This window comes from Lepidochelys kempii, chromosome 1 (genome assembly GCF_965140265.1).
Source record: "Lepidochelys kempii isolate rLepKem1 chromosome 1, rLepKem1.hap2, whole genome shotgun sequence".
NCBI lineage: Eukaryota > Metazoa > Chordata > Testudines > Cheloniidae > Lepidochelys > Lepidochelys kempii.
In genome coordinates, this window is record NC_133256.1 from 259317207 (window position 1) to 259329716 (window position 12510).

Sequence of the window (12510 nt, forward strand, 5' to 3'; positions counted from 1 at the left end):
AGCACCCTCCCACCAGTGCTGCCCCAGGGCTAGCAGGGGCCTGACAACCCAGGGAGGAGGCAGGAACTGCGCCATTTGGCGAGCCCAGCTGTCTGCAGCGCACAGCAGCCAGAAACCCCCGGGGCCTGCTGCTGAGCCCCTCCCCACCAAGTGGTACAAGCCTCTGGGGGAGAAGCTGGGGCTGGAGCAGGGCAGCAGCGGCTAAGGGCTCCCCTTCCCTGGTCACTGGCAGAAGCCCTCAGCTCATGGCCAGAGGAGCCAGGGGGAGAGGGGGCAGGGAGAAGGCAGCCCTTGGCCCACCAGCTGAGAGGAGCAGGCGGGGAGGGGCTGGGCGGAGAGGAACCAGCACTGCGGCCACTTGGCAACGGCCAAGTGGAGCGCCAGGGTGGGCCAGTACACAGCACCCTCTTTGTGCATATACCCTTGGGTGCAACTACTTTGCTCATTTTATGTTGAGGTGGGAATGCAGTGCATATGGCAACAGTACCTTCTAACCGGCTTTCAGACTTCAGGTTCAACTTCTCTTCTAAGCATTTCTTTAAGCACAACCCAGAGAGATTTCACCATAACTCCCTTAACAGCCAACAGTTCAGCAAATGTGAGCAACACTAATGACTAGTTGAGGCTACACTGCATGTGCCTACAGCCCACAGGGACGCTTGCTTGCTCTTCTGCACAATCCGTGAAACAAAGCCATTAGTTGAGTTCTAAATAGCTCGAATAATTACAGCACCAACATGGACCACACCAAAAAATTAAGATCCACGTGCATCCATCTAATGCTTTTTACAACATTTTAATGCCACTACAATGCTTAATGAAAAAAGGAAATGTGTTAGAAACATTTTCAAAGACTGGTTAATTTGCTCAAAATATGTGAAATGCTGTAAAATGTAAGTAGTATACTAAAAAAATGTTTTTCATTTAGTCTTCTACATGTTATCTTAGATGTTACCTGTAAAAATAGTGGGCAAAATATTATCAGAAAAGAGTGTGCTTTTTAAAACTGTGTCTTTTTTACTTACTGACAGATTTCAAATCAATAATTCTTTCTTCCCTCTCTGAGGAAAATATCAGCAATGACTTATTTTCTTCTTCCCAAGTTCTTCTGTAGCATCAAGAGGGAACTAGCTGTTGGAACCAAATGGGTGCGTTCCATAGATAGATTTCTTTGTATGGCAAAAGTCACTAGACTTTGGTAGACCTTATATTTCTTGTCTTCTGTTTCCAAACAATCAGCACTTGTATTTTCATTGTGAGATGCACCTGTCTCAGATCCATTTTATTTCCAGCCAGATCTACAGTGCACACATACTGCACGTACCTTACTATGTGGAACCTAGATTGATGGTTGCAAAGGAATAAATCTGCCTCTTGCAAGGGGTACTGGGAGCACTTTGTATTGTAAACCACCACACACACTTTTGGGACTGTAAAGTCGGACCACTTGGGCTTTCTGAACCAGGAAGTGGACCGGTTTGGATGGTGGAGGACAGGTAAAGTTCTGGCCGTAGGAGCTGGGGTTTGAAGGAGTTTTAACATGTGCTATACGGTGGATGCCCCTTGCTGCTAGTTACTCTTGTAGCGCTGAACTAGCCAGTTACACCGTGGGCAGATTTTTTGAGCCAGACGGACAACTGCTGCAGCTACGCGGGGCAAGGCATGGGTCATCCCACAGCCCGGGTTAGACCCTAAGCCGAGCGCCCCGTGGCTGGAGGGAGGGAGGGGGGGGGGCCAGACACGGCCAGGGCTGCTCGCCTTCCCGCCACGCGCCGCGCCCCGTTACAGCGCGGAAGAGGCCGCGCCCTGGCCCCGCGGCGCCCCGCCCGGCACGCGGCGCCGACTCACCTCTCCACCCACTCGCGCAGGAAGCGCAGCTCCTCGCTGTGCAGCAGGCCCGGGCTCTCCTTGCAGAGCTTCACAAAGGCCCGCAGCTCGCTCACCTTCCGCGGATCCATGGCCGGCCGGGCCCACGCAGCGCCGCGCTGGAACTGCCCAGCCCCGGCTCCCCGCGCAGCTCCGCCTCCCGGCCCCTGCTACTGCGTCCCGCGGCTCCGCCTCCAGGGTCCGCGGCCCCCCGCCCCCGCCGAAGCCCCGCCTCTCGGCCCCTCCGCGACGCGGCTGCCGGAACCTTCTAGAAGGCGAACGTGTGACTGTCCGTTACATGCCCTGCCTCCACGCGCCCGTCCGACAACCCCCCCTTCCCCCTCTGTTACGTCATCAGCCGCCTCCTCGATTCACGCAAGACCCTGCTCGGTGTTGGCCGGGTAGCCGCTAGCAATCGCCTGAGGCACCTTCTTTATAGACCGGCGGCGGTTTGTGTGGCCACCTAAGGCTTGGAACACGCAGGGGAATGGGCGCTTGTAGATGATGTAATCATCCAGGGTCGTCGGCTCAGAAGGCCCCGCAATGTGTGAGCGGTCTATCCGAGGCGGCTGGGAGCGCTGCCACGTGTGGGGGTGGGGATGGCAGCCGCAGTAGCGCAGAAGATGTGGGGCGCTGGTTTCCGTACAGAACCAGGCATCCTGCAGTAGCGCGGTCCCGGCGCGGGGCGCAGCCATGCCGTGGCTCCCAGTTCAGAGGCTTATCCCGGCCGTGAGGGGCTTGTGCAGCTTATCAGGTCAGAGACTTTAATTCCTCCTAATGGCGAATCTCTCCCCCCTCCTGGGGGCCTGGCACTCACTGCTGCGAGGTGCCCGCTTCGTCGCTCGATAGCCCGTGTCTGTCTTCCCACTGCCGCCACCTTTTTTCCTCCATGCATTTAAGGACCCAGAGACTGTTTGGCCTTTCCACTGTATCTTTAATAACCCAGTTCAACTAATTTGATTGTCATGGTAAAGTGTAAAATAGACCGCGGGGGGGGGGGAATTAGAAATAATAATCACCAGATGCATTTACCAGATGTTCAAGATGTCATTAACGCACATGTTAATTCCCTTTTTGTTACTAATAATGTGAGTCAAATATTTGTTTTCTTTTTATTGGTAAAATTGATGTTAAGGAAAATACAGGTACCTCACTTCTGCTTTCAAAGTTGAAAATTTCAAGGTTTGTAAAGGTAGGATATCCACTGCAATACAAAACAAAGTGTGGCTGAAAGCTGTTTAAAAATGTATTTTACTTCCCATTTTAGAAGACGGTTAAAACCAAGTATCAGTTTTTGGCATACTCCTGCAGTTGCACATAGCTCCTTGAAGGATCCAGGCCTTACTTATACAGCACACGCATAAAAGGGTCAAAGCACTTTACAAGCACTAACAGGTTGCTGGCAGACCAAGAATCATATTTTTGAAAAATGTATAGATAAGGAAATGATAAATGTATAGATAAGGAAAGAATCTTAAATTAGTAAAACTGAAAGATTTTAAAAGTCAAATTTTTGTGTCCCCCCTTTATACTTTATATTTATGTACATATAGGTCCAGATCCTCAAAGGTACTTAGAGGCCTAACTCCCATTGAAACCTTTGAGGATCTGGGCCTTTGTTCTTAGCTTGGAGAATGAAGAAAGACTAGTTAGCTTTGCTTCCTGATACTCCCACTTGCACCATGAAGCAGTATTTAGTTTCCAAAGACTGGAGGAATTAGTCCAATCGAAAAAACAAAAGCTTTTCTTCCGGGGCGCAGCACAGTGTCAGAACAGGTAGGGACTAGCCTGCCTTAGTCAGGCAGCACCGCTGACGGGACTCTTAATGGCCCAGTCACCGGTACTGACCAGAGCCACCGCAACCCAGCGCCTTATATTCCGCGACTCAGTACTGCTCTAGGGGGCTATTCCAGCATAGCTATGTTGACGTAGAATCTGTAGTGTAGATATAGACCACATCTATACTGTGGGGTGTATAGTGGCGTAGCTACAATAGCATAACCCTATGGTGTAGACACAGCCTACAGTGAGGGAAGGTGTTAATTCACTGCTGTAGGAAACACATGTCCCCCACCCCACCCCCCCCGCAAGCAGTAGTAGCTAGGTTGATGGAAGCATTCTTCTGTTGACTTAGCTGCATCTACATGAGGGATTCGGTCAGCATAGCTATGGTGCTTGGTCTGGATTTTTCAGACCCTTGAGCGCCGTAGTTTTGTGAACCTAAATTTTAAGTGTAGACCAGGCCATAACCAGGATTCTTTATACTACCCTAGCAGTATAAAAGGACCTTATAATGGGCACTGCATGAGGGCATGTCTACACTAGAAACTTACATCCACCTATGTTAAATCAACTTACAACCACAAGTCATTACCTCAGTGGGGGAGGTTTAGATTGGATATTAGGAAAAACTTTTTCACTAAGAGGGTGGTGAAACACTGGAATGCGTTACCTAGGGAGGTGGTAGAATCTCCTTCCTTAGAGGTTTTTAAGGTCAGGCTTGACAAAGCCCTGGCTGGGATGATTTAACTGGGAATTGGTCCTGCTTTGAGCAGGGGGTTGGACTAGATGACCTTCTGGGGTCCCTTCCAACCCTGATATTCTATGATTCTATGATTACTGCAGTGGTTCATGTCCACACTACCTTCCTTCTCTCAGTAGTGTGCATCCCCACCAGAAGTACTTCCCTGACTTAAGAGGGGTAGTGTGGGGGGCTGAGAGCCTGGGCTCTCAGCTCCTCAGGCAGCTCCCTGCTAGGAGCCTCCCCGCCCCAGCTCTCAGCTCCTGCTCACCCTGGGCCCTCAGCTCCCTGCTGCCAGGATTCTGGCTGCTCCTGGCTGGGAGCTCTGCACCTGGAGTCCAGGTGGCTCCCAGGCTCTCTACAGGGAGCCACTGGGCGGGCCATCAGAAGCAGGGTGGATGCAATCTGGCAGTGAGTGGGGAGACTGGGCGGCAACTGGCCTCTAGCTGGAGCTCCCACATACCCCATGGTGACAGCCCAGCTTTCTTGTCAATTTCACTGTTCCATGGAGTGGTAAAATTGACAATAATGACAGCTAACAGTCGATATAAGTAACCTGCAGTGTCTGTGTAGACACTAACTAAGCCCTACGTCTCTTGTGGAGGTGGAGTTATGATGTCTGTGTAGTAGGGCACTTGTGTCAGCAGGAGCAAGGGTGTAGTGTAGACACTGACATAATTAGGTCGACGTAAAATGCCTTGCTTCGACTCTGTGGTGTAGCTCAAGCCTGAGTGATGTAAAGGAGAATTAAGGTCAGAGGGTCTAGTTGCTGAGTGCAGGAGGTGGCTGTGACTGGGGAACTCAATTATTTAGTTAAGTCCCAACTAGCATTTGGCAGTCCTGTAGCCAGGCACCACAGCAGTTATCCAGTAGTGAAGGACTGTGATACAGACTTGCTAAAATAATAATTAAAAATCCAAATCTAGAAAGTTGTTTTGAGGATAAATAGATAAGGGATATTCAGTGATATTAAAATTATCATGTTCTTGTTTCTCTCTTCCTATGCAGTTCCCCAACCTCTCTACACACTGCTAGTTCTTATTGTAATTGTCTGGGCTCTTGGGATTGGGATAGGCTATGGAGACTTTCACTTCTGAATGACTAGTTCCAATTCAGTTTAGGATGATAGTAAATAACTTAGTTAAGTACTAAGAGGAGACTCTGAGGCAGCCTCCATATGAATACGTCTATCACAACAAATGTCACAATGACACTCGCTGCCCTTTCGTTGGCAGTCTTCGTACAAAGATTGATTGCAAAGGCCATAAAAACTAACTACCCTTTTCCCCCATAAGGTGGGCCTTTGAGTACATGATCAAAGTATATTGGGAGGATGGTGGGGGTGGGGGAGGTTGGTTGACCGTGTTGGCGCTAGTGCAATCTTTTTTTGTGGGTAAATTAAACATTTCATTTTCCCTACATGGCATTGTACACAGATAGAGGAGATTAATCACACACAAACCAGCACAACTCTCCTCTTTCAAGCATGCAGTCACTGGTTTGTCAATGCCAATGTACCTTAACTTTATGTAATTTATTCATCTTAGTCCATGGTTATAACTGCTATATTTATTTCATCTGCAAATCATTATTTGAGTTTGTATTTTAATAGTTTTATAGTCAACTATGCAAGCAACAAGTTGAAAAGTTAAGGAGAGTTATCATTGCAAGAAAAGTGGGATGAACGGTGCTAAGAGTCAGATCTTTAGAGGGTATGTAAATTTGCTGTATGATACTTGGAAAGGTCTTTCATCTTCAAACTGTGCAATTCTTTTGCTTTAGGATGCAAGTCCTGTTTCTTTCGGAGATTATCCATCCAGCCTGCCCAGCAGAGGAAGATTCCAAACAGGTACCTGGGACAGCCCAGCTCCTTCACACATCCACACCTTCTCAAACCAGGTAAGGGCTCCTGAGCCGTTGGTAGTTAACCAGTGGCACCCCTCGTATGTTTCTCTGAGAAAGTACCTTAGTTGCCCACATCATATAAAAGGGTCTGTAGCTTGGCACTATCATTTATATTTACTTTATTCCAGTAATTTTATTCCTTGTGGAATTCTCTGTTCTGAGACAGCATCTGATTCCAAAGAGAGGCTATACCCTAATCACTAGATTCACAAATTCCAGATTTATTTTCCTTCCTGATGCAATCTTCCTCTTGCCACAGACAAAGTACTATAGACCATTTCTGTCAGTGGCACTTCCTTAGCTGGCTACCCTGCCAATATAATCTAATTCATTTTTAGAGTCCTTTGCACACTCTGTATCACAAAAATGTTTCATAGACAATACTCTGTGAATCGGAGAGAAAAAGAAGGTTTTAAGAAGTGAGATTTAAAGAGGGGATATGTCTCAGTAGAAGGGGTTGGGAAGCAGAATTCCAGATTAAACAGAGCAGCACACATTTAAAGAGCACTTCCCTCCTCTTCCCTCAATTATGGAGGGGTGTGTAGAAGGAAGAAAGGAAGACACCGGCATAGGTGACTCTAAAATTAGAGAGGTACAGTAGGGAACAGGAGAGCAGATTAAGTTAGTGCACCATTGTGAGATCAGAAAGGTGGGCTGGAAATCAGTGAAAGTGAGTAAGTCAAAGAAGTAAGGCATTAAGCAGATTTATAAGAGTAAAAATATATTTTTAATTTATTACATACAGTCTAGAAAAGAGATTATGAATAAAGCTAAGAATTCTGTTATTGGTTAACAGTTCCACATAATCAAGGCTGGTATTGGGGAAAAATAAATTTATCGAATAGTTAAGAATTCATAAAACTTATTAAAACAGCTAGGATTGTAAATGGGTATTGATTTATTTAAAATAATAAATGAAAATTTGCAGTCATTCTGAAAGCCTAAAAATGAATAGTTAAGGCTAAAAGAGTTTACAAACTCCGTTGGCACAGCCATAATGCTAGTGGAACTCCCAAATTACACCAGCCACTACAAACAACTTTTAAATGTCACCAGACCTGCAGTGACATATATGAAGCCCACTGGAATGAGATGGAGCATTCAGAATTTCAAAATTCCATAGTGGATAACTCCAGAATTCAGTATCTGACCATAAAAGAAATAGATTTGTGCCCTTTGCCTCTTCTAGGGCTATAGAATAAAACTAATATGAAGTTTCTTAGACCAAACAGGTTTTAAGATATGTTTTTATTTTTTTTTAAAGTTAGAATTTAATGAAAGTGAAACACTAATTTTTCAAAGTCCCTTTCCTCAGAAAAATAAGTTCCCCCAAATTCTTAGAAACCACAAATACAAATTTTTTTTAGAAAGCCGTTGTTGAAGGAGGCTGAGGAGTGAGCTTATACCTCAAAATGAGTTGCAGTTTTAATCATTGAGTCATTATAATATAGATCAGTATAGTATAGCAAATAGGAAAAGAATTATAAAAATAGACATTAGAATATGAAAAATATATATATCTCAAAATAGGAAGGACATTAACCAAAATACCCTTTAAGACCTGAATAATTTTAGTTTAAATCAGGGGCGGGTAAACTTTTTGGCCTGAGGGCCACATCGGGTTTCCAAAATTGTATGGAGGGCCAGTTAAGAGAGGCTATGTCTCCCCAACAGCTAGGCATGGCCCGGCCCCCAGCTCCTATCTGACCCCCCCCCACTTCTCGCCCCCTGCTGGCTCCCCAGGGACTCCTGCCCTATCCACCCCCCTGCTCCCTGTCCCCTGACCACCTCCGGACCCCCCCACCCCTGACTGCCCCCTGCCACCCAATCCAACCCCCCCCCGACTGCTCCCCTGGGACCCCTGCCTTATCCAACTCCCCTGTTCCCCGCCTTCTGACTGCCCCGACTGCTATCCACACCCCTGCCCCCTGATTACCCCCTCCACCCACCTCCAACTTCTCTGTTCTCTATCCATCCCTCCCTGCCCCCTTACCGCGCTGCCTGGAGTATCGGTAGCTGGCAGCGCTATGGCTGCACCACCCAGAGCACCGGGTCAGGCCGTGGCTCTGCAACTGTGCTGCCCGGCTGCCCAGAGCATTGCGTCGGCAACGAGCTGAGGCTGCGGAGGAGGGGGAACAGCAGGGGAGGGGCCTGGGGTGAGCCTACCAGGCCAGGAGCTCAGGGGCTGGGCAGGAGAGTCCCGTGGGCTAGATGTGGCCTGCAGGCTGTAGTTTGCCCACCTTTGGTTTAAATCATAGTTAAACTAGTCTCCAGTATTTTTAAAATACTTAGGCTGTTCTTGTGTCCTCCCTCTGGTTTCAGTGACAATCTCTTGTTCTCTGTACTTCTTATTCTTTGCTAGTGAAGGTTGGTAAAATGTGAGGTCCCGAGAGCGAATTTGTATCCTTGGTATCATTGGAAGTGTAGCTCCTTTTTCATGTTCAAAAGATCCCACCTTATTAATCATTGGGAGAAATTAGGTCTTTTATGGAGGAGTTTTCTTTGCTCAATCAAATAGTCTGACATCATCCTGGAAGGTTTGGCTTGTTTCTAAATTGAGCCCCTTGATTGGTTAAATATTCAAGGACAATCTCTCAGTCTCTGATCTCATGTGGTACCTGTAAAACTGACTTTGCCTTTTACACTTTAGAATTAACTCATATATGACTTGACATGGCACCAGAATGTCTGTCCAAATACAACCTTATCTGCTGAAATTAACACTAGACTTAGCACCACAGTCTTCTGTTCAATGTCCAGATGCCATAAAAGCTGATGGTTTCCAGCAGAGTTAAAGTTTAGTTTGCTTTGCCACCACTTTTCCCCCTCCCCCGCCCAGTAGTTGTTGTCTGGCTTTAGTTTGCTCCCAGAATGCTTTGGGTTTTTGTCTAAGGCTGCTTGATCAAAATCTTTGCCCAGAAGTTTAAAGCAGAAAAGTTAATTGGTTTAAAAAAGAGTCTTTTTCCCTGCACAGTGTAGGAACAGAGTGAACCAAGGATGTGGATATCCGAGGTCAAAGAGGCAGGATGGAGAGCAGAGGAAAGTGGATTCTGAGCTCTGAAAGATCAGGGGAGTGGGAGAGCCGTGGAATGGGGGGATATGAGGTTAGCGAGCTAGCATGGAGTTTTAAGGAGAGCCCTGAGTAGGATGGGGAGAAAGTGATTATGAGATGAGAATGTTACTTCATCCATTTTGTTTTTCATTCATAGGGGAGGTAACACCGGGATTGTCACAGGTGGAATATGCTCTACGCCGACACAAGCTGATGACTTTGATCAAGAAAGAGGCGCAAGAGTGGGGTGGGGTGGACCACACAGTGATTCTGCTATCCAACCCCACCTACTACATGAGCAACGACATCCCATACACCTTCCACCAGGACACCAACTTCCTGTACCTGTGTGGGTTCCAGGAACCTGACAGCATCCTGGTGCTGCAGAGTTTGCCTGGCAAGACACTGCCATCCCACAAGGCCATGCTCTTTGTACCACGGCGAGATCCAAGCCGAGAGCTGTGGGATGGGCCACGGTCAGGCACAGATGGGGCAGTAGCTTTGACAGGAGTGGATGAAGCTTACCCCATAGAGGAGATTAGACACCTTGTAACCAAACTGAAAGGTAATGGAAACGAGATGAGATGGAACCCAGGTTAAAGGGACTGGATGACCCAAGATTGGGAAGCGTTCTCTGTCACTGGTTCCAACCAGACCCTGTATTGGGAGGCACATAACACTGGGAATGGAAAGAGATTTTTCACATCTAAGCTATGGATTGTAATCTGTCCCCAGTTTGGTCGTGATAGAAAAAAACCTGTCTGTGGCTCTTTAATGGCTTGTGGATTAGAGGTCTGTATCCAGATACTACTGAATTGATATCACTGAACACACAAGTGGTACTAATTGGTCCTTTGTTGTCAGTGTCAAGAGAAATTAAGTATTCATTGGGCCACAGAGACTGACCTTCCTCCTCTCCCCTAAATGTGGCCCTTCCATGTTACCGGGGCAGTACAGTACCACAGATATTGCCTGTGGGAAGCTTGCGCTGCTGCTGCCCATACTGTATTGATCTTTTACTAGAGGACTCCAATGTCTAATGGCTCTCAGCCCAGCATCTTCACCTGCATTAAATTCACTTTAAAAACCATATGTGGTGATACACAAACCCATCTTCACAATTCTTCATTTCTTGGATTGTGTGGTATATTTGCTGCGTTATACCAGATTCTGTTACACAGTGAAGCTTATAAAAAAGATCACTCTTGTTAGACAACCTCCTGTCTTAACCTCCCCAAAATGTGCCCAAATATATTAAGTACTTTTGCTCCACCTTTGTTAGAGCATCTGTTTTCAACTGGGATTCTGCGGTCCCCTGGCAGACTGTGAGCCCTTTCAGGGGGACCACAGGGCCCCATGGCTGAAACCCAGTGCCCCCGATCCCCGCCTCTCTCCCGCCCGGGGCCTGAAGCCAGGAATGGTGGGGCTGAAGCTGGGAGTCCCACCCCGGGGCTGAAGCCCCAAGCTCCCCCTCCCCACCCCAGCTGAAGTTGGGAGCAGCGGGGCTGAAGCCCTGTGTCCATGAGAAGAGTTGGGACAGCACAAGGTTGTTGCCCTCCCAAACTGCAATGCCTTACCCAGAGTGGGGCAGTCCTGGGGGCAGCTCCCCCCCACACACTTCCTCTACCCCAGCCCTCCTCAGGCCCTGCCCTCTGACCAGGTAGTAGGCAGGAAGCCAGAGCCAGGCAGTGTGGGACAGCTGCTTCTGTGACTGGTGATGGTATGGAATGGTCAGCTGTGGCATTTCCCCATCTGCTGCTGGTTCCTGGGGTTGCAGCTTCTCCTCAGCTCCCAGCCCCCTTTGACTGCTCATGCAGCTGGTAAGAGCCGCCCAACTAGCCTCTGCCTGCACCCTGAGCTACCCCCTGCCTGCACACAGTCCCTAGCTACTCCTCTCCCTGCAACCTGAGCTACCCCCTGCCCGCACACAGCCCCTGGCTGCCCCTGCCTGGACTCTGAGCTGCCCCCTGCCTGCAAATAGACCCTAGCTACCACCTGCCTGAACCCTGAGTGGTTTTCAAACTTTGAACTGAGTTCCCCATTTGAGTTATATTTTTTTGGTTGCATCCCCTCTACGTCCGAGACAGGTGGGTGGCCTGGTGAGGTGAGTCAGGGAGTGGAGGTGGCACTTTCTCCCTGAACCCTGCTATGCGGAGATGGCCCAAGCCCCACCGGCTCTTGCCCCTTGAAGTCAAATTATGTCTACACCCAAGGGTCCTACCCCTTGCCTGGAGCCCCAAATCCTCCCTGGTGGGCCCTGGAGTTTTTATAGCATGTTGAGGGGGGCCGCAGAGATGACTATCTCTGTTAAGCAAATGGTTTTTGTTAGTGTCTTCTGGGGTCTCTACAGAAATGTTCTGATGAAGGTAAGGGGTGTTCCACCCCATCTTAACCTCTCCTCTTTTTTTTTCTCTGTATATAACATGTTTAAAAAAACCTGAAAAAAACAAGAGAAGAAAAATGGAACCCAGGAGGCAGACTAGTTGTCCATCTGGTCCATTGACAGTGGCCAATACCAGATGCTGCAAAGGGAGGTGCAATATGCCCGATAGTGGATTATCATAGAATAAACTGCACAGAGGGAAAATTTGTTGTAGGCCTCCCTTGTGCCCCAAAGCACAAGAGTTTATCTCTCTTGTATTTTTTTTATCCTGTCTAGTGTAACTGGATGGTTTCATTATCCATAATTGCTAGCTCTATTAAGGATGAACTTTTAAAAACTATTTATTATTCTACATTATTAACAGAAAACATACTTTAAAGTGACAAGTACTTTTTTGGAATTAATCATAGAATATCATAGAATATCAGGGTTGGAAGGGACCTCAGGAGGTCATCTAGTCCAACCCCCTGCTCAAAGCAGGACCAATCCCCAATTTTTGCCACAGATCCCTAAGTGGCCCCCTCAAGGATTGAACTCACAACCCTGGATTTAGCAGGCCAAAGGGGGTTGCTGAATTGTTGGACATGCAGAGATGAAAATGTGAGGTCCGGACTTCTCACTGTCATTTAAAAAAATCCCATTTCAAGAATGGAGTGCTGCTGATCCCAATATTCTAGGCAGATTTCAATGTGGATAATTACATTCTTCCTGAAGAACTTCACTTCAGCTGAAGGCCAGAGACACGGCATTTCCAAACAATCCACCCCAAAACATAATTGCTAT

General features: G+C 47.6%; 2 protein-coding genes across 2 annotated transcripts in view; one reads left to right on the top strand and one right to left on the bottom strand.

Moving 5' to 3' along the window:
• The window catches only part of ST13 (ST13 Hsp70 interacting protein), a 32690-nt gene extending 30524 nt beyond the window's left edge, over nucleotides 1-2166 (bottom strand). The window contains exon 1 of the mRNA XM_073327136.1: nucleotides 1849-2166. Within this exon, the coding sequence (XP_073183237.1) occupies nucleotides 1849-1958 (110 nt within the window). The 5' untranslated portion in view covers nucleotides 1959-2166. The remainder of the gene's footprint in view (nucleotides 1-1848) is intronic.
• Nucleotides 2114-12510, top strand: part of XPNPEP3 (X-prolyl aminopeptidase 3) — a 28495-nt gene continuing 18098 nt past the window's right edge. The window contains exons 1-3 of the mRNA XM_073327135.1: nucleotides 2114-2620; nucleotides 6170-6286; nucleotides 9502-9909. Of these exons, the coding sequence (XP_073183236.1) occupies nucleotides 2560-2620; nucleotides 6170-6286; nucleotides 9502-9909 (586 nt within the window). The 5' untranslated portion in view covers nucleotides 2114-2559. The remainder of the gene's footprint in view (nucleotides 2621-6169; nucleotides 6287-9501; nucleotides 9910-12510) is intronic.